Source organism: Pagrus pagrus (genome assembly GCF_965226575.1).
Source record: "Pagrus pagrus genome assembly, chromosome: 7".
NCBI lineage: Eukaryota > Metazoa > Chordata > Actinopteri > Spariformes > Sparidae > Pagrus > Pagrus pagrus.
This window is the reverse complement of record NC_140191.1, coordinates 15,051,580-15,071,375: the sequence shown is the minus strand read 5'-3', so window position 1 is coordinate 15,071,375 and position 19,796 is coordinate 15,051,580. Positions and strand designations below refer to the sequence as shown.

Sequence of the window (19,796 nt, the reverse complement as noted above, 5' to 3'; positions counted from 1 at the left end):
ATTCTCTTTTCTTCCAACATTATGCAAAATGATTAAAACTGTAAAACAGCACAAACACAAGGTCAAATTTAAGTAGGAGTAATTTATTCTGTACACAAAGAAAGAAAGAGCCGAAGCTAAAGAAACACTCCTTTATTTTGCAAAACACACCCCAAAAGTCTTTCCTCTCAGTTCACTGTTGGTGTTTCGACACTACACAGTTTAAATATTATGATTGAACAATGTATATATTACATTGCAATAAATAAAACAAATGATAAATACATACATTTCCATTTTAAAAGGAAATGTTCTGCATCTCTTGGTGCACTTCAGTACTTGACATGTTTCCTATTGTGTGAATGTGTGTACATGTTTAAGTGTACATTAATGACTAGAAAGCAAGTAGTGCTGGAGGCGGGTCGGTAGAGGCAGGTTGTGCATTTGATTCAGCCTTTGTTCCCCTAAATGTTGACGAATTGACAGTCCACATAAAGCCATCAGGGCAGGGGGATCACCTGGGGAGGAAAGAGAAACACAAATTGTTAGGTTATAATGTTTTATAATACCCGAGCAGATCTTACTAAAGCAGATCTGTGTAAAAACGTCACACTCACGGGTGGCACCATTCAGGTAGCGCAAACGTATGCTGGCACCTCCTCTCACACTGCTCACTGCAGGGAACAGCTCCACTCCACGAGGGAGGTCTTCAAAAGCCACACCGAGGAAGCTGCCATCAACAATAAATCCCAGAGTTCCTGCGTCGGCATCCAGGACCAGCAGGACGCGCTCAGGGATGGGAAGCGGTGTCTGTGCCATCTTAGTGTCTGATGAAGTGGAGGACTGTGACCTCAAATCTTCATGACATTTTTTCTTTTCTGGGTAAAGTCCAAGGCTCTGTCCTGCATGCCAGAGCTGATTGGTTTTGAGTTCCCAGCCCCACGAGTGTGAGTCTCCCCCCACCAGCACGTTGTACCCTGAGGCCTGAAGAGGGCAGTTCTGCCTGGAAATGCCCAGAACGGCATGACTCCCCCTGTGGTTGGGCCTCCACAGCACCTCCCAGACATGAAGTCCGCTCTTCACCCCCATCTCCGCCCTCACCCCATCGCTGCTCCGCTCAACAGGTGAGCGTGTCGCTTCCTGTTTGCAGGCTGACAGCAGGAAGTGAGGAGAGTGGTGGACTGAGCTCCACTGCGAGCGACCGTCTCCTGGAGCTACCGGAGAGGAGTTCAGAGTGACCGCGAGGCGAGAGCAGGTCGGGACAGCCAGCGGAGTGAAGCCTGATGAAGAGGAGAGAGGGCTGTTGTCTGACCTGCTGTACAGCCAGACTGACAGTGAGAGGCCCATTGGTTCAAACTGCTGAGGGTCGTCAGAGGAAAACTGTGGAGAAGACAAACAACAAGAACACAAGTTTATAGGATCCATTCCACAATATAGAAGTGTGAACTTCCTAAAAACTTTATTTGTGGGGAAAACATGTGGAAAATACAACTTTATTTTGTTGGATAGTTGCTAAATTATATATATGTATGATATGTAAATTTTACATTTTATAGTGACATGAAATGGGTATTATAAAGTATTGTCAGCAAAATGTACTTCTAATTACAACAGTAAAAATAGTCAATAGTAAAGAAAAGTCTCTGTCACAGTGTTACACTTTATGCTTAAAACTGGTGGATTAATATTTAAACAGCATTTTAATGTTGTAGTTGGAGCTAATTTGAGGTATTTTATATACTGTTTATATCCTGTCTGTGGCTTCAATTTAGTTTTTTACATTTATCGTGTATCACATCTAGTATGCTGATTATATGGTTTATACACCTGCAAAATGACTACTATAGCTGTCAGATAAATAAGTTAGAGGTACTATAGTTCCTTATGAAAAGTAGCATGAAATCAAAATACTTAAAATTGAAAATACAGTATCACAGTATAGTGTGTCACTCCACCTGTTGGAGCAGGTCAGTAAAAACAAACTCTACACTTCCAGTAAATCTTTAAGTCTTACCAGCTGTGTTGTCGAGTCCTTCCCTGTGGTCGGTGGATGCAGGTTGTTTTCCAGACACATCTCTGTGTTTATAACAGCCTCTTATCAAGCATCTCCTGCGTCTTATCGCAGCCTAGTAACGTAACCTTTCCGGTGTTTTCGTGACGGTTTCTGTGTCGACCTCCGAAACGGGAACAGCACAGTCCATCACCGCAGACTGACGCCACTCAGAGCTGCAGTATCAAGGACGACTCATGACCGCTGAAAGGAAAACACGTCTGGTAATAGAAAAAAAATCAAAAGCTGTTATCTATTTAGGTCAAATTCCTCCAAACTCATTTTCCTGTCTTTTCTTTATTTATTTATTTTATCTTGTTCTGTAATGAATGTAAACATAAATGGCGAAGCACAAGAACAACATCAAACTCGGACATTTATATAATAAGAAGAGGAAAATAAAATAAAACCCAAAGCGGCTCATTTTTCCAGAGTGCGCATGCGCATAAATAGGAGTATTGATGTGAATTGATGCCCTGGACGTTGTCTTACAGGCAAACCTTTCTGAGCAGAGTTACACAGTGGGGGGAAAAGTACTCAGATATTTAACTTAAGTACATTTTAGATTAAATATATACATTTCTTTAATATAATTAATGTGTAAGCATCACTACTGTTGCAGCTGATAAATGTAGGGCTAATTTTAACTACTTTATATACTATCATTGAAGATTCACAACATTGAAACCAGAAGCAAACATGAAGCCATATTGTATTGTTATTATTGTTATTATTATTATTATTATTATTATTATCATTATTATTATCATAAATCTTTTTTTCTTTCTTTTTTCTTTCTTTTTTTTTTTTTTTTTACATTTTTGCAAAAGAATAAATGATTAATCAACGATCAAAATTGATTTTCTACTGCCTTCCCGTATTTTTTAAAACTCTAACAGCCTACATTAAATGAACACAATTATGGCCCCTTCCTGTTTGGGAAATAAAATAAGCATTAAGAAAGTAAACAAGTTTATCCCGTGCAGTATGACATAGCAGAAGACAACCTGTGCGGCTTTCCCTACAACACCAAAAAACAAAGACTAGTCAGTTTTGTTGCTTTTGTCTGCCTCTCACAATCCTTCTCCCTCCCTATATTTTATTACACAAGGCTGGTCTCAGATCTGTCCCACTGTATTGAGGGCTGCAGCCCAATGCCATCTCATGTCTGTAAGACATTACTGAGGACCACAATGCTCACATAACTTAGTGTGGGAGAGCAGTGATGAAAGTGGGTCACAACATCTTGTAGGTAAGCACAAGAGAAATGCACAATACTGTGAGGTTCTTCTGAGATTTGGATTTTTGTGAGTTATTAGTCTTGTTAATTGTACATGCGTAAATAATTATATCATCCTCTTGTGAATCGCAGCAGCTCTGTATTTAAAACCAGTAGGATGTCTCAGATTTTTTATTTATTTGTCTCAGATCACTGAGACAAATAAATTAAATGTTTAAGACAAACTGATAGGCAGCTGTTAAATTATTTAAACTATTTTATCCTACCCTGTCATGCTGGTACAAACAACTGACATGGTAAACACAAAATACACATTGTGTATTGTGCACATTACAAAAATACCATCCTAATCATGTTGAGAAGTTTTTACTAGACAGTTGTTAGTCCTGAGGCATTAATAAATATTAAAATCAACACAACTGATGGTTTTGAAAACACATCTGCACCAGATAGGGTTTCAGTAACATATGCCTATTAATCCCATCTGTTGTCATTTAGGCAAATAATAAAAAAAATAAAAAATGTCCGTTCAATATATAGATAAAGTCAGTAGCTGGTTAGCTTAGCTGAGTATAAAGACTGGGAAACGAGGCTGAGACTGTCCCTAACCCTAACTCATACCTGAGTCTGTAACAGACAATAATCAAACTAGAAGCTAAAATGCTATAGTCCCATAAGATTTAGCTGTTTCAGTAACATCAATGATGCTATTGTTGTCAGATTAATCTCCATGTTTATTAGCAAGAATACATTAACCACAGTATATAGTACAAGAGTTTTTGATCATCTGAACACCAGAATATATCAGAGTTTAGTCAAGTCACTTCAGAGAAAAAACCTCACTTAACTCATCGTAATCTGTACAGTACAAAAGAAAATGGAGACTTTGACAAAACACATCAAGACTGTTTTTTCTCAAACTGAGATTAAAGTTTACACTAAGTCAACATTACAACACAAATTATTCCTACAGACATGAGAACTTAAGGATTTTCTCCACATAAAGACCTTCTTCATTTGATCCTTTGAGCCATTTTTGTCAGTTGATTCCACGGATCATTTCACATTTTCACTCGCTGCACAAATCTTGACTTGTTGGCACCAACGTCCGCCCTGGGGGTAAAAACAAAAAGGAAAACAAAGTCACACACAGCTGATTTTTGAGTTGAATATAGACAAAGGCTCTTGTCACAACTAACGTTGCTACATAAACTCTGATGGGTTGGAAACAATCACTCTGTGATTTAAAGAATAATGAAACAATAAATCTTTGCTGACAAGTTCATCGATGCCCTCGAGTCCGCTGCACTGTAACAGCTTTTTCAGGTGGCAACACATTCAGTAATGTATAATGCGGTTGTTCTGCTTGTGTGTTTGTAGTCTTTAAAAAGGACTTATTTATCTCTACATGCTCTTTGGCTGGGCTGTAAACACTGGAGGTCCAAAGAATACGATTTTGCTGGTTAATTTTAACCTTTTGTGCTAGATGCTTTGTCACCAGAACCATCTGGAAAGACGACACTAGAAACTGTTTGAAAAAGGGAAGACGCTTTCAAAAAATACGGAATAGGTGATTGTCATGGTTGCAGTTTTGGTTTATGTATTTCCTGTTTTATTTGCTAGTTCTGTCCTCGTGTTCACTTCTTCCCGTTGTCCTTTTCCTGACTTTGTCCCTGTTCACCTGTGTTACATTTGTTAATTAGTCCCTGTCATTCAAGCCTGTGATTTTCAATTACACTTTGTTGGTTCATCTTTTCCCACATCAATCCTGTGTCTCAGTGTTCCTTGTGCTACTGCCTGTTATCTCAACGATTCCTTGGTTTGTACTTTTATTTAGTTTTTGTATTTTTATTCTAGGTTTTGCCCCTGCGTGCTCCTTCTGTTTTTGTTGCCTTGTGTTGCCAGCTTTTATGCTTGGACTTTGGATTTCATGGATTTCGGTTTACAGCTTTACAAACGTTGCTTCTCTCTCTGGTTGCCACACCTAAACTACACCCGTAGCTGCCAGTTGTTCCTCATAGGAGGCTGATTGATTCAACCACTGTGCGTTCGGCTACGAGCACATAGCTTGAAGCCTGGCAGGATAATACATCTGCCTTGCAAGGTTAATTTGATCATTTAATCTCACCGCTAGTGTTTTTCTTGTAGTAAATCATGCCAGCAACGAAAATCACCAGACCCAGCAGCAGTCCCGCTGTCCCAACGGCAATTTTGTTTCTCTCTGATGCAGGGTTCGGTACTGAAAACATATTTATCACAAACACTGCATTAGATTTCCATTTTGTGCATTAATAAATACTCCTAGCATAATCTTTTCAAAGGAACATTTAACTAAAAGTTGAAAGAACAATTTTGCCTTGATGGTCACTGACCAAACACTCTATAACAGTAATTACTGTTGGAATTATAGAGATATTTAACACTTACTTTAATAATAAAAAAAAAAAATCACTTACAGCAGCCTTAAGCTAATCTAATCCTGTCACACCTCCGATCACTCACTTACCCCACTCATGAAGCTGGGGCTCCACGAGGCTGGCGTGCTCCACCTTACAGGTGATAGTCTCTCCCAGTCTGGGTGTGTACTCCAGATGGGTGTGGATCTGGTACAGCCAGTTTCCATTGGGCATTTCCTCAGTGGACGTCACATCAGATGTCACCTCCTTTCCGTTCCTCAGCCAAGTCACTCGGATTTGTTTAGGAAAAAATTTGTACACGCTACAGATGAGCATGCCTGGATGTCTGCTGCCCGCTGCCTCGACTGACCTCAGCGTGACGGAGGGCTCGACCGCTGGAAAGAACCAGTGCACAGAACAAGTTAGCATGAAATTTTAGATCTTAAGTTAATCCACTTATCATGAAGAGAGTTTCAGTAACATTTAAGATTACAGAATGCAAATTACAGCATAAATATGTTGTACATACAGCATACCAGTTCAATACTAACTGGGTACCAACGGGAGGCAGAAGAAGTACAGGGAGTAAAGAATAAACACGGTTGTATGTAGGAAAAAAAACTTTTAAGACTAACGTTAATATTAATATTAACAACTTTACTTTGGTGCACTCATAGCCTCGTTTTTACATGTAGCAGGCAGCTGGTTTCAGTAGAAAAGATCAAAATCTCCCCACATACAGACATAAAAAACACCTGGCAAAATACTTCTGAATCACTTCTGTGGTAGTTCTCATTACAATAGGTCTCCAGGACCAAATGTTGCTATGATTCACACTCACAAGGTGAAAACAACAATACCAGACCCACTGAGGGATTAATCTCTAAAATACATTTGTCATATGTTGAATTAATTAATAGCTTGCCTTTCATATAAAGTCATTTACCTCAATAAAGCCAATTTGTAACTTGACCCCGTGTTTATTCAATAGATATGCAGTAATTCATAAAATACTTGCACGTTTATTCCCTCCTAAACAGAGTTATTACCCCTTAATTCTTGAGCCTCTTCTTCAGTTGTACTTGCTATAAGTACCCAGGAAGTATTTTATTGATACAACATACGTACTAAATAACAGCACTGTAATTTGTAGTCTGTACTCTGAAGTCATCAAAATCACCTGTCTGTGAGAACACGTCCAAAACCAAAGGAATGTAAGTTTTGCATTTGTTGTAATTCTTCTTTTCTTGTTCCAACATTTTGTGGTTTTTGTTGAAGCCATCTGTAATTTCTTTCGCTTTCTCTGTGTAGCCGGTATATTTTCCCAAAGTGCTGTTGTATTGACCCAGAAACACCTTATTGAAGTAGACTTGTGCCAGATAAACAAGATCATCAGAAGAAGTAAACCGGCAATGACCCACAATGTAACCAAAGAGTGCATCTGTAACAGAAAGCCAACAAGTATTAGATGATGTAGAAAGCTGCATTGTCTTGTTCATGATCCATTCTTATCTCTCTCTTTCTTGTCAATGTGAACAGCAACACAATTAAACAACAACATAGATTTTTATTTTAATGTTACTTACCCGCTCTTGAAAATAACAGGAGCAGACACAGAAGTGAAAAGAAGCTGCAAGTACGCATGGTGACAAATGAGAACATACAGTCAAAGTGAGAAGTAAATCAATCTCGCTATGAGGAAGTGAAGCAGCAGATGTTCAACAACATTACTGTAAGTAGGTGTGGTTCAAAGTATGTTTGTGTCAATATAAAGGGAGGATCTTAAGTGCTCGGCTTGTAAACTGACTGCCTTAAATGTCATCACAGAGGAGGAACCAACTACTAAATGAAGCGGCATCAACACTTTGCTGATCTGGAATAAATTAAGGCTCATGTCAGGGGCTGTGGGCAGGGTTATCATGACCAAGGACCAACTAAAACCACTTATGACCACAGTTTTTACAAAAGATTTTTACTATGGACGCCAAATCAAAGCAACAGGGGTCCAAGGACCGGTCACGTTCAGATGGCAATGTAGGCATCCAAAGCCAGGAGCAACGCTTAAAGAGTCGATGTAGTCCACCATAGTTGTTCCTATAATGCTGGAAAACTGGAGACACATACAGTGACTGAACGATGTGACTCTACAGTGGCTCTCATGATCATGGAAAAGCAAACTGGTTCTTCAAAGATTCGCAGGTTGAACCAAATCTGAACCAGCACCAGCCCAGAACTAGCACTTGGTTTGCTTTAGTCGAAAGGGGGTAAGAGAGGATCAAGCATGGCTTTATTGGAGCCTGTGTATAGAGGATTGAGTTCAGGTGTGAGCCCTGTCACCACCTGCAGCAGAACCCTGGGCTCCTTACTGGCAGCAATTATTTTGTCTGAGTGAAAATGTGAATTATCTGTTCTTTGTTCAATTACGTTGGCAGAATCTTGACGTTTGAGCTATTTAAGTAAGAATGAATGTATGTTGAGTTAATACATCCGGATATTGGCTCCATGTGTGTTTAGTTTGTATGGTGATAGTTTATTGATTGCTTGTAATTCATAGTGCTTATTTTCTGTTTAGAAAACCAGATTTGATTGGTGCGAGTTTCCATTGTCCCACATCCTGTTTAAGTTTACAATAAACCTGAATTAAAGTGGATCCTCCTCCTAGTGTCTCATTGTGCCTGACCACACATCCACAGTGCTTCTCATATTTCAACTTACCCTCCGATACAGTCGATCAAGTATTTTACATTCAGAATATTCTAAGTTTACAACTCAAAAATATAGAACAAAGGTGTAGTCCTGTTTGGAGATTTTATTTTGGAAATGTTACATGTCATGTCTTTAAGTACAGCCCCTGAGTAAGTGCACATTTTCACTCCTTTATTATCATTCAGTTATTCTCTTTGCTTTACATTTCATTACAAAAGATGAATATCATAATCAGAACTGTGTACTCTATGGAAAAGTAGGCAGATCCTCACTAGCAACAAAAGGAAAACTATCATCAATCATTTATATAAATAAGGGTCTCCTGCAAAAGCTGCCTGGTATATCTTTTCAGATTTAAAACAACTGCTCACCAAACCAGCCATTGTAACCATAGTTACCTCTGGGGTAAATACTGGACCTGGGAAGAAGGCCAGAAGCTGGAGATCGCTACTTATAGTGTATTACAATGTTATGGTTCAGTTTCACTGAACAGCTGAACTGATGTGGTCACACCTGACAATCATGGGACAATCATTTGTAAAAAATATAATATCAGCACAACAAAGAAAAAGAAAAATCAAAGAACTCAGCAATGTCAGTTATGCAATATCTATTGGGTCTGACTTGACCAAGTAAGACTGTAGCAGCAAAATCCCTGAGTGCTAAGTTGAGAACCGTGGTGCGTTCAGACCAAACGTGAAGCGAATATTCGCCTAATAATTAAATAATAATAATAAAATAACAATACAGATGTGTTTTACTGCTGCATTTCCTTTTTAAGAGGAATATTATTATTTCTGCTTTCAAAAATGCCTTAAATTTAAATATAATATGGCATGTTATTATCAATTTCATGTGTGTAATATCTGTAAGGCAAAGAAATTATTGTCCATGATGTCCCTTAACCAATAAAACTGTTCCAGCTGCGACTCCCAACGAGCCCAGAGTCAGGCCCACTCCACAGAAAATATCTGGTCCAGGACTGGGATGAGTGAATTCAGGTTCTGTGGAGGAAAAACATGCATCATTACAGATCCAAGGATATCCTTTACAACAAATCATAGTATTGTAGTGCCTTCGTAAGATAAAACAATCACCCCAGATCCTTGTTAAAGGTCTGGCGAGGGCCAGGTGCTCCACAGTGCAGCTGTAAATGTCCCCCTCCCTCGGTGTGAATGTCAGGGTGGAGAACTGGTGGAAGGTTTGATCATTATTGAGAAAATATCGACTGAGTGACACCCCCTCCGACACCGGATCACCATTTTTGGTCCAGCTGACTCTGATGTCAGGTGGGTAGAAATGATTCACGAAGCAGATGAGGGTGTGTTCAACGCCCAGCTGGACTTCTTCCGCAGGGTAGAGGATGCTCTCAGGGGGGTCTTTAGTGGATCAAAAGGCAAGTAAAAACCGTGATCATCATTTTATCAATCACAACACTACAGAGATAAATGTTGATGTTAACTTACCTCTTTCTTCCGGTGGATTTTCCTCCTCTGCTTTGAGCAACGCTACAGCCACTGGACACAGGGCCTTGGCTCTCGCAGCATCCCTGTATAAATGCGGAATCTCAAACATATGACTCGGGTCATCCACAACAAATTTGGGCAGAGTGTACACAACCTCTTCCCTCTTGAAATTCACATAGAAAACCTCCTCAGCATCTATTGCAAACTGTACTTCAGTTGTCCCATTCTCAAAGCACCCAACAAGATAGTAAGCGTCATGGGCAACTGAAAAACAATAAATGGAAACAAGGAAAATATAAATTAATTGGTAAAAAGGTATGGCATAAAGCTAAAGAAACAGAGTATTCATCTTACTAGAACAAGGTAGTCAAGTTTAAACTCATTCTTACTTTGTGAAAACACACAGCAGGTGTTGAGAATCAGGATTACGAGAAGAGAGCGCTTCATGTCTCGGCTGCGAATCACCATTGTTGGAGACCGTCTGACTCTGCACATGTCCGTTTCTCTTTTGTCAGCATGAAACTCACGCATGAAAAATCAGAAGTCACATGACCACATCATGCGCAAATCAAATCCACTGTGGGAAGTTTGACAATGAGCCTGCAGAGCCTGTGTGACCACAGCTTCCTGTTATATAACTGTTGACGGGAAAACAGCAGTCCAACCTGTTCTGTGGGAGAGTGATTCCACCAGATACGTGTCCGGCCCGGTTCTGCTCCATCACGGCACTCTAGCATAAAGCCAAATCTCCTTATTATCGTCTCTTTTTTTTGAGACTTACTCTTGTGCTACTTATTTCCCTCTGTACGGCTGTGTTACCTGTGAATTTCTCTCAAGGGGATATAAATCAATAAATCCATAAAGGAACATCTTATCTTATCTTATCTTATGCCATGTCATATGAGGTCAACGTTCTTGTAAATGTTTTGGAAGGATGTGAGTTAGTAAACTAAAAACATTACAGGAATTTAGTGGAATCAACTGATCTTTCATTAAATCTTTGATACTAATGACTTTGTAGTTGACACAGAGCTTATTAACATGAGTTCTTCTGTGACTTATGATACAAGTCACATTTTACTCATTAGAGCACATCTCACTCTCTTTCACTCTCGTGTTAGTTTTGTTGCACCTGTTATGAGTTACACCTTTGATACTCTTATTGGCACATAAAGAGACATGTATGAAAACACCTGCGTGTGTGATTGCTTACGACCCAGCGAGCATTTGTTTAGGGGTTAAAATTCTACAGACTTTTCATTTCCTGTAGTTTGTGAAGGATATATATGATAGAAACATGTTACATGAAGTCATGTTTGTTTTCTTTGATAACAATGAATACAATTCTCACCATGATGAAGGTTGACATACACTTAATTTCATACACCCATACATATTCTAATATAGCGAGTAGCCTACGAGGAAATAGCCCAAATACTAGACACAACAGAACTACTTTGTAAGATGATTTTGGGGCAGTGACCACAGCTTCATACGTAGGCTGCCATCAACTTTTGTAAAGATATCTATGGTGCCCATAGGATGAATCCTAATGAGTGGTAAGTTCTTAAAGCTCCTATTTTTACTCCTTTGGAAAGCGTCTGTTTTTGACGAGTTGTGAAACCCAGAGTGTCATTATTACAAACAGGTCCTTTAACTTTTATTTGTACTCGTCATTGCTAATGACTCAATGTTAGCATGCTAATACGCTAAATTAAGATGGTGAACACGATAGATATTACCTGCTAGACGTTAGCATGTTAGTATTGTCATTGTGAGCATGTTAGCATGCTGTTGTTAGCATTTAGCTCAAAGCTGCTGCGGCCACAAGCTCACAGAGCTGCAGACTGGGCTGTAGACTCTTGTTGAGGATCATGATGCAGCTTTTTCGCTAAAAACAGCTACTTGTTGCTGCTAATAGGAGGCTAACAGCAATTTTCTGTTTGTTAGTCACTATGTCAGCATCAACTTAAACAACCTATTAGAGAAAAGCAAACATGAATGTATGCCACAACATTGTAGAGATGTACAGAATGAAACCAAAGGTGTTACTGAGATCTGAGTCTTTATTCTTCAACACTGCTCTGAACTTTGAGGATTCATTGTAGTAATATATAATCAGATAACAGAAACAGATATATTGTAGCTTTATTAATGTTGGCAAGAAAATGAAAAGAACATTTAAAGATCCCCTCCACACATTAAGGCATACATAACAATTCTCTAACAGTGTGGCATCAGCACACTTTTAGGGTGTGCGTCTATTTGTTGGAAATCAGTTGAGCGTCTCACTTAGCTCAGTTCTCAAAGACTTAAGTTCTCTGTCATCTTTTCCCCCTCTCCTCTCTGTAAAGTTATATTTGTGAAGTACAGTATTTCCCCTCCAGCTCCAGTCAGCAGTCAACATTACAGTACAGAAATGCCAGGCTGCAGGTAAACCCCGGCGGATCGCTGCCACAGTCAGGTTGATTAACAGGAGTGAAGATTAATCTACTTTTTAATCCCAAAAGTTAAAAAGTTATAAAGTAATATCTCACCTCTCCTCCCGTCAGTAAACAGCTCCGGATCAGAGCACAATATAATGTGACTCCGGGTGTTTATTCTTTTCAGAAGGTCTGGCTCTGCACCCAACTCTCTCTAGCTGGATCTGAGCCTCACAGAGTAACTTGCATAAGAACCACATTTAACACTTGGCAGAGTCAGACGACATACGCACAATATATGTACATTTTATGCTGACTGCTGAATATTTTCAGCTTGTGCGAGTATGCAAATTTTGCATATTTGTTGTGCCATTTTATCAACTTCAGCTCAGCATGAATAGACATGAATGTGAAAAATTTACTTGCTTTCTGTGGGAACACACCATAATATGTGTCTGACATGGTTTTTGTAGGAAAAACGTATAATGACTATATTAAAATCCTTAAAATGGCACACAAGATGTCTCCTACTTGACTGTAAACATAAAGTCCAGATTTTCATTGAGCACACAGAAAATGTTAACTTTAAGCAGATAAATGTGAAAACAGCCTTCTAGTGTCAAACTCTGCACATACATCATTCTACACAGTGGTCAAACATTCAATTGTAGGAACAAATTTTTGACTGGACAGAAATATGCACGTAGACTGAGCGTTTGGATTTGATCAGGATGGTATTCTCAGTGAATCCCCACAGGTTTCTCCTTAAAGTGTGTTCTCTGGATAAAACACCTGTAGGACAAATTCATCATTGAGGCAGAAAAGTGACATTGTGCCACAAATGTTTCAGACAAACTGACAGAGAGATTATTTGTGACGTATAAATGCTTACCTCAGTTGTTGGCACCAAAACCCGCTCTGCAAAACATACAGACAATGAGGTCAAAGCGGCTATCAGTAAAGGTGAAATGTTAACTTTAATCTCAATATAAATTAGAGTTCATCTCTCACCAGAAGATTTCTTCTTGTAGTACATCAGCCCGCCAACTGAGAAGACCAGACCCAGCAGCAGCCCTGCTATCCCAACAATGATCTTATACGTCCCTGAGTCAGACATAGGCTCTGGAAGGACCATCATCACAAACACTGCATCATATTTCCATTTATTTGATATATATTTGATGTAAAGATGTCTATATACACTGTGCCACTTTATTTGTTCATGCATCACAATTTTCACATTTAAACTACAACGGCATGGGATGTACTTGTTTATGTTAAATATGCTGTCATACCTAGAACACTTGTAATACCTATTAGTAGCAGGACACCATTACAAAAAAAAGTCCTGCAGTCATAATTAAGTCAAATTTAACAAGTATCATCAGCAAAATCTACTTAACGTATCAAAAAGTAAAAGTTCTCAGTATTAAAAAAAGATTACCGCCATTAAAGTTTTATTATCTGCTACTGGGTAATTATTACCGATGCTTTAGCATTTTACCGTTGTAGTTGCTCAAGTTGGAAGTCATTGTGTTGACTGTTTTATACAGTTTCTTATGCATATAAAAGATCTTCAAAGTTAAAATGGTCAAAGTCTACACCAATAGAAGCACCTCTCTCCCACAGAAAACACGGCTTTTACCTCACATGTCCACATGCACTCTCTTACCCCACTCGTGAAGCTGGGGCTCCACGAGGCTGGCGTGCTCCACCTTACAGCTGATTTTCTCTCCCGGTCTGGGTGTGTACTCCAGAAAAGAGTGGACCTGGTAGAGCCAGTTCCCATTGGGCATTTCGTCAGAGGACATCACGTCAGTTGTCGTCTCCTTTCCGTTCCTCAGCCAAGTCACTCGGATTTGTTTAGGATAAAAGTTGTACACGCTGCAGACAAGCATGCCTGGATGTTTGCTGCCTGCTGCCTCAACTGACCTCACCCAAACAGAGGGCTCAACTAGAGAAAAAAACCCCAAGACACAATATTTTGTCGTGAAATACCACATTTTGCTATCAGCATTTTACAAGTTGCAAAACCAAAATATGGACAGACCTTCTGGGTCTAAAAGTGAAGCCAATGTAGGAGCACCTTAAACCTGCATTTTTTTTCTCTAATGACCAGAAGGGGATGACTCCCCTTGATTAGAAGAGAAGTTCACACTTAAGATTAAGAGATTAAATGATCCGACTTCTCTTTTGTTTTAATGACATCAGTGAACAGTTTTCTAAGGGGTTTATGGTATCAATCACTAGTTTCAAGTCTACTTAAATGCAACAGGATGCTCACGTAATATGATGTATGGTATAGACCATATTCACATGGTTGCCATTTTCCTCTCGTCATCACGACATCACGATCGGGGCGGGAAGCTCAAATGTTCTGCTGTGTTGCAGGTTGCAAGTCCTACAAATGTCAGGAATCTGATAAAAGTTTATCATTTCACCGCTTCCTGATTGATCAGCAACTGAAAATACAATGGATAGTAAAACTCCGGTGGGACATTGGGATATATTTTAAGGTAAAACAAAATATTTGACAACCCATTAGCTTCCGGTAATGTTAGCATTCAACCACTTGCCAATATCAACCCTGAACTGGTCACCCCTGTGATTTACCTCCACCAAAGAGGTTGTGTTTTCACCTGTGTTGTTGGTTTGTCAGTAGGATTACACACAAACTACTGAATGGATTACAACAAAACTTGGCCCATAATAGACCCTATTATCTTTTGGATGGATCTGGATAAAGGAACAGGTCCAGGAATTCTTTCTTACTTTCTTTAACATTGCAAGATTTTTTAATCCCCTTCTCGATTTTTTGTTGATTTAATTGTTAATAATGCATGGATCTTGTGGAAATAAATTAGGTGTGTTTAGGCTGGTATGAACGAGTACAGTTTCATGCAGATCCTGAATGTACGCCAATCCACGTGGGGCACAATGAGGCAAACCAGTTTCAGTCTAAGCAATGCTAAGCGGCTGATGGCTGTAGCGTCATATTTAATACATATAGTGGCATTTGGCTTCAGATTTAACACCCAGGAAGAAAATGTACTTCCCGTTCCCTTTTGGACAAGTCCTGTTATGTTCAGTGATTATCACCTGTGACAAGAAGACCACCATAAGCCCGCTGGGCACCTCGTCTGCAAAATTCTGCTTTCCATTGCTCATGATGGATAAACCCGGGGTTGTTGTTGAGGATATCTGCAAATGTTTTTCCTTCTGTTGTATAGCCGATCACTTTCCCCAAAGTGCTGTTGTATTGGACCTCCAATATCTTGTTAAAGTAGAACTGCTCCAGGTACACAGCATCTTGACCATCATGGGAACTAAACTGGCAACGGCTCAAAAGATGACCATAGAGAGCATCTGAAAAAATAATACCAACAGATATTAGTTGATATTGATTGTTAGTTGTACCCTCTTTTTCATTTAAAGGAGACCTATTATGCTTGTTCAAATGTTTCCTTTCTTACAGTGTTTCATATACTGTATGTTATTGTGCATGTAAAAGATCTTGAAAGTTCAAAAGATCAGAACAGAAGCTCCTCTCTCCCACAGAAAACCCTGCTCCTGAAACGCCTCGTCAGTAGTCTTACCTTTAATTCCGTGACTTTGTGACATCACACTACGTCACAGAGTCAGATATTTGCATAACTTACGGCAAGTGGCTAGTTTGGCATGTAAGAATTGATTTAGCGCAGCTGCTCTGTTGTTGTTTAGCGGTGAGGTCAGGCGTGTGTGAGCTGACCAATCAGAGGATACTGGGTATTCAGGAGGAGAGCCTTAAAGAGACAGGAGCTAAAACAGAGCGAGTGAGAATACAAAGCTGCAGCACTGGACAGAATGAGAAAACTGATGTGTTTTTTGAGCATTAAAGCATGTAAACATATTTAGTAGTAACCCCAAATAAAATCATGACCCTGAAAATGAACATAATAGGTCTCCTTTAATATTATCACACACTGCACTCTAAAGGTAAAAATGTGAACAGAGGCATGCACTACTATAAGTTTGACTCTATCATATCTATACAAATAAACATGATGATCGGTTCTGTTTTCATCTTACTTACCTGCTCTTGAAAACGCCAACAGGAGAGTAAAGAAGCGGAGAGCAGGAGACATGTTGTCACTTCAGTGCGAGAGATCAAATGAATAAAATGTTGAACGGAGAAAATGTTAAGTTGATTATGATCTCGACAAATGAGGAAGTTCAGTTGCAGATTTAAAAACAGCATTTTTCCCTGCAGGTGTGGTAGTCACACTCACATAAATCTTCAGTGTTCCATGATCACAATGGTATTTTGTGTGGTTTTACTACTTGTGTTCTCTTGGCATACAACAGGTAGTACCAGCAATGTAATACTGTAAAAACACTTAATCCATTTAAGTAAGTCCTGCATCTTGAAGTAAGTCCAGCATTAACAGCACCAGCTTTATTTTTAAGTATTTCTGTAAAATGCCACAAAGCTAAAGTACTGATTATTTATAAAAAAGCCTGCAAGTGGTAAAATGAGTGAGTTTTTTGTGTAAAATCTTGACCTGCAAAATAAGTGATTATAGCTGTCAGTTCTCTCCTGAACCACTTACATGCTCCATGCCTCCAGATGATTGATGCCTCATGTAGCCAATGAAACTTACAATCCAGTGATATAAAGTTTATATCAATTTTAAAGTCCTAAGTTTATGTAGTTTTATGACTTTTGCTCTTTGAATAGGCTGTTTTTCCACCTACTATAATTTCACATGCTTAAAGGTAGTGTAAAAGAGGAAATAAAGAACTATAATGAGTTGTTGTTGTTTTTTTTTTTTACCCCTGTTACTCTCAATCAGGGATATTTTGAGGACACAAAATGGCATTACTTTTGCCAGGCGCCTGGATATTTCCTAGATAGAAAAACAAGTGATATTGTTACCTAATTTGAACTTGGACCATGTAAAAGTATATGATGTGGACCCATTGTGTTGTCCAGCTAATAAGAGCAGTTATAGGTTGCAGGCATGTTTTTGCATAAAAAATGTAGGCGAGAAAAATAATTATATAATTAAACGTTTTCAAACCAAAAGAAGCACTCAAAAGAGCCCAAAACTGTGCCTGTACTTCAGATGGTTCATATATGGTTCATATCTCGAGTAACTACATCACTAGCGAACAGATTTATTTGATCTATAACTTATTTATATGCAATGTACTTTATAAATCCTGAAATCATATACAAGTAATAATCATCCACTGCATGGTAAAACATTTCCACTGATTTCTTTATTTATAATACTCTCTTTAAAGCAAACAATTTGAGAATATAAAGCACTTTTATGCATGAATGTTGATATTCCTAACAGGTTTCAAAGTTGCAAAACAGACAGAATCAAACATACAGTGTATGTCAGATAGCGATGTTTAAATAAGTGATAGAGCGATAGTGACAGCAATAGAGAAATTAATCTCCATGGTGTCCCTTGGCAATAAAAAATACTCCAACAATGACTCCCAACAAGCCCAGAGTCAGGCCCACTCCACAGACAATATCTGGTGCAGGACTGGGATGACTGAATTCATGATCTGTGAAGGAAGTCAGAAAGTACATGCATCAATACAGACACAAAATAAACATTTTAATCTATTTTTAAGTGCCTCCGTTAGATAAAACAATCACCCCAGATCCTTGTTACAGGTCTGTCCAGGGCCAGGTGCTCCACAGTGCAGCTGTAAATGTCCCCCTCCCTCGGTGTGAATGTCAGGGTGGAGAACTGGTGGAAGGTTTGATCATTATTGGGAAAATATCGACTGAGTGACGGCCCCTCTGACACCGGATCACCATTTTTGGTCCAGCTGACTCTGATGTCAGGTGGGTAGAAATGATTCACGAGGCAAATGAGGGTGTTTTCAACGCCCAGCTGGACTTCTTCTGCAGGGTAGAGGATGCTGTCAGGGGGGTCTTAAGTGGGACAAAAGGCAAGTAAAAAACGTCATCAGCAATGTATCAATCACATCACTACAGAGATAAATGTTGAGATTAACTTACTGATTTCTTCTGGTGGATTGTTCTTTTCCTGTGCTGACATTGCAGTCAATGCTAAACAGAGGTCCTTGTTTTCCAGAGCATCGCGAAGTGTACTCAAACCAAACAAAATTTCACTTGGATCAGGATCAAGAAATCTGGGCACAGTGTAAACAATCTCATTTCTTGGGAAATCCATGTATAAGATCTCCTCAGCATCAAACTCGAACTGGACCTCAACTGTGCCATTCACAAAGCAGCCCACAACATAGAGAACTTCATGGGGAACTGAAACACAATCCAATAGAAATAAAGATCTGATCAGACTGCATTTAATTCCACTTTGCAAAAGTTACAGTTTCTTTCTAATGATGTTTTATCTTTCTTTTAGGCATTTGTATTCTTGATGCAAAGAAACTGAAAACACTCAAGAATGCATCATATTTCTATGTTTCCATGAAATTACCATTAATGTTAGAAACTAGAACAAAAGTGTCGTAAGTTTAAATAACATTCTTACTTTGTGAGCAGGCACAGAAGCTGCTGAGCATCAGGATTATGAGAGCAGAGCGCCTTATGTCTGAGCGGCAGATCTTCATCGTCGAATGGAAACTCTCAGTCTGAAAGGAGCAACATGTTTCACCTGTTCATAATAAGGAAACACACAGATTTTCACATGACCAAAAGTTACCAGAGAAAACTGCAGTCTGTTATTGGTCCAGACTGCAAGTTCAGACTGATATAAATGTTTGTCTGACTGTCTAACCTGTTTTGCAGCTAAGACATTCTCCAATCTGTGCACTATGAGGAACTTTACGCGAGAGGGGAAAACCCGGTGGCTTATTGACCTTACCATTAACGTGGTTGGAAATGTTGTTGAAAGGTTTGTGACATATTCCATGACGAGAGTTTCTAATGTCATTTACTTTAGCTGATTTGATGAGATGGAGGAAATTCAATCATAAAACAACTACAAAATGTCAGGGATTACCGAGGAAGTTTTTCCATTGTGGTCTTTAATGCAAAACTGGTGAAAATGAAAGGGTTTTACCAAGAAAACAAAGCAGTAAATACAAATAATACCGAGTTTACAGCCATGCTATGTGAAGGCCACCATGCTCACAGCGACACTGCTTACATGCAGATGTTTCGCAGACCATCTTAGTTCAGCATGCTAACATTTGCTAACTGGCACTAAACACAGAATAAAGCTGAGGCTGATGGGAATGTCATTAGTTCTGTAGTTATTTAGCCCTAAACCAAAATATTGGACAACTGGGACCTGATGGTGGCGCTACTGTACATGAAAAGTCAGGGGAGTTCACCAAAGTGATAATAGGTTATCTTTAGGCTGTGAACCAAGTTTCATGGCAGTCCATCCAACAGCTGTGAAACAACTTCAGTAAAAGCCAAAAACATCAAGCTGCTCAGGAATTGGAGGGTCGAAAACTAAATGTACATACATCATTTATTGAAACATACATCCATAAATGATATTGCCTACTAGTTAAGTGATTATAGCATGATAAAAGGGA

General features: G+C 39.1%; 5 protein-coding genes across 6 annotated transcripts; all 5 read right to left on the bottom strand.

Moving 5' to 3' along the window:
• Positions 1 to 78: 78 nt before the first annotated feature.
• On the bottom strand, positions 79 to 2,433 carry LOC311259804 (SPRY domain-containing SOCS box protein 4). Its single transcript, XM_084357137.1, has 3 exons — positions 1,994 to 2,433; positions 597 to 1,359; positions 79 to 497 (listed from the first exon to the last, which is right to left on the bottom strand). Exons 1-3 carry the CDS (start codon positions 2,051 to 2,053, stop codon positions 367 to 369), a joined length of 954 nt encoding a protein of 317 aa, XP_084213263.1. The 5' UTR covers positions 2,054 to 2,433; the 3' UTR covers positions 79 to 366.
• Positions 2,434 to 4,008: 1,575 nt separating this feature from the next.
• LOC311260119 (H-2 class II histocompatibility antigen, E-S beta chain-like) lies at positions 4,009 to 7,309 on the bottom strand (the record flags this gene model as incomplete). The annotated part of the gene is made up of 5 exons (XM_084357631.1): positions 4,009 to 4,382; positions 5,398 to 5,508; positions 5,776 to 6,060; positions 6,846 to 7,106; positions 7,252 to 7,309. 5 exons carry the CDS (start codon positions 7,307 to 7,309, stop codon positions 4,339 to 4,341), a joined length of 759 nt encoding a protein of 252 aa, XP_084213757.1. The 3' UTR covers positions 4,009 to 4,338.
• Positions 7,310 to 8,520: 1,211 nt separating this feature from the next.
• Positions 8,521 to 10,321, bottom strand: LOC311259525 (H-2 class II histocompatibility antigen, A-U alpha chain-like). The gene is made up of 4 exons (XM_084356745.1): positions 10,227 to 10,321; positions 9,838 to 10,101; positions 9,469 to 9,750; positions 8,521 to 9,375 (listed from the first exon to the last, which is right to left on the bottom strand). The coding sequence occupies exons 1-4, from the start codon at positions 10,303 to 10,305 to the stop codon at positions 9,254 to 9,256; spliced, it is 747 nt and encodes a 248-aa protein (XP_084212871.1). The 5' UTR covers positions 10,306 to 10,321; the 3' UTR covers positions 8,521 to 9,253.
• A 2,704-nt stretch (positions 10,322 to 13,025) lies between these two features.
• On the bottom strand, positions 13,026 to 16,384 carry LOC311260118 (H-2 class II histocompatibility antigen, E-S beta chain-like; the record flags this gene model as incomplete). Its single annotated transcript, XM_084357630.1, has 6 exons — positions 13,026 to 13,052; positions 13,153 to 13,178; positions 13,272 to 13,382; positions 13,933 to 14,214; positions 15,360 to 15,626; positions 16,333 to 16,384. The coding sequence occupies 6 exons, from the start codon at positions 16,382 to 16,384 to the stop codon at positions 13,026 to 13,028; spliced, it is 765 nt and encodes a 254-aa protein (XP_084213756.1).
• Positions 16,385 to 17,503: 1,119 nt separating this feature from the next.
• On the bottom strand, positions 17,504 to 19,477 carry LOC311259527 (RLA class II histocompatibility antigen, DP alpha-1 chain-like). 2 transcript variants are annotated; one of them, XM_084356746.1, is made up of 4 exons: positions 18,782 to 19,477; positions 18,286 to 18,549; positions 17,917 to 18,198; positions 17,504 to 17,822 (listed from the first exon to the last, which is right to left on the bottom strand). In XM_084356746.1, exons 1-4 carry the CDS (start codon positions 18,858 to 18,860, stop codon positions 17,701 to 17,703), a joined length of 747 nt encoding a protein of 248 aa, XP_084212872.1. In that variant the 5' UTR covers positions 18,861 to 19,477; the 3' UTR covers positions 17,504 to 17,700. The 2 variants fall into 2 exon arrangements, with proteins under 2 accessions (XP_084212872.1, XP_084212873.1); XM_084356747.1 differs by having other exon boundaries at positions 17,917 to 18,168.
• Between the last annotated feature and the right edge of the window lie 319 nt (positions 19,478 to 19,796).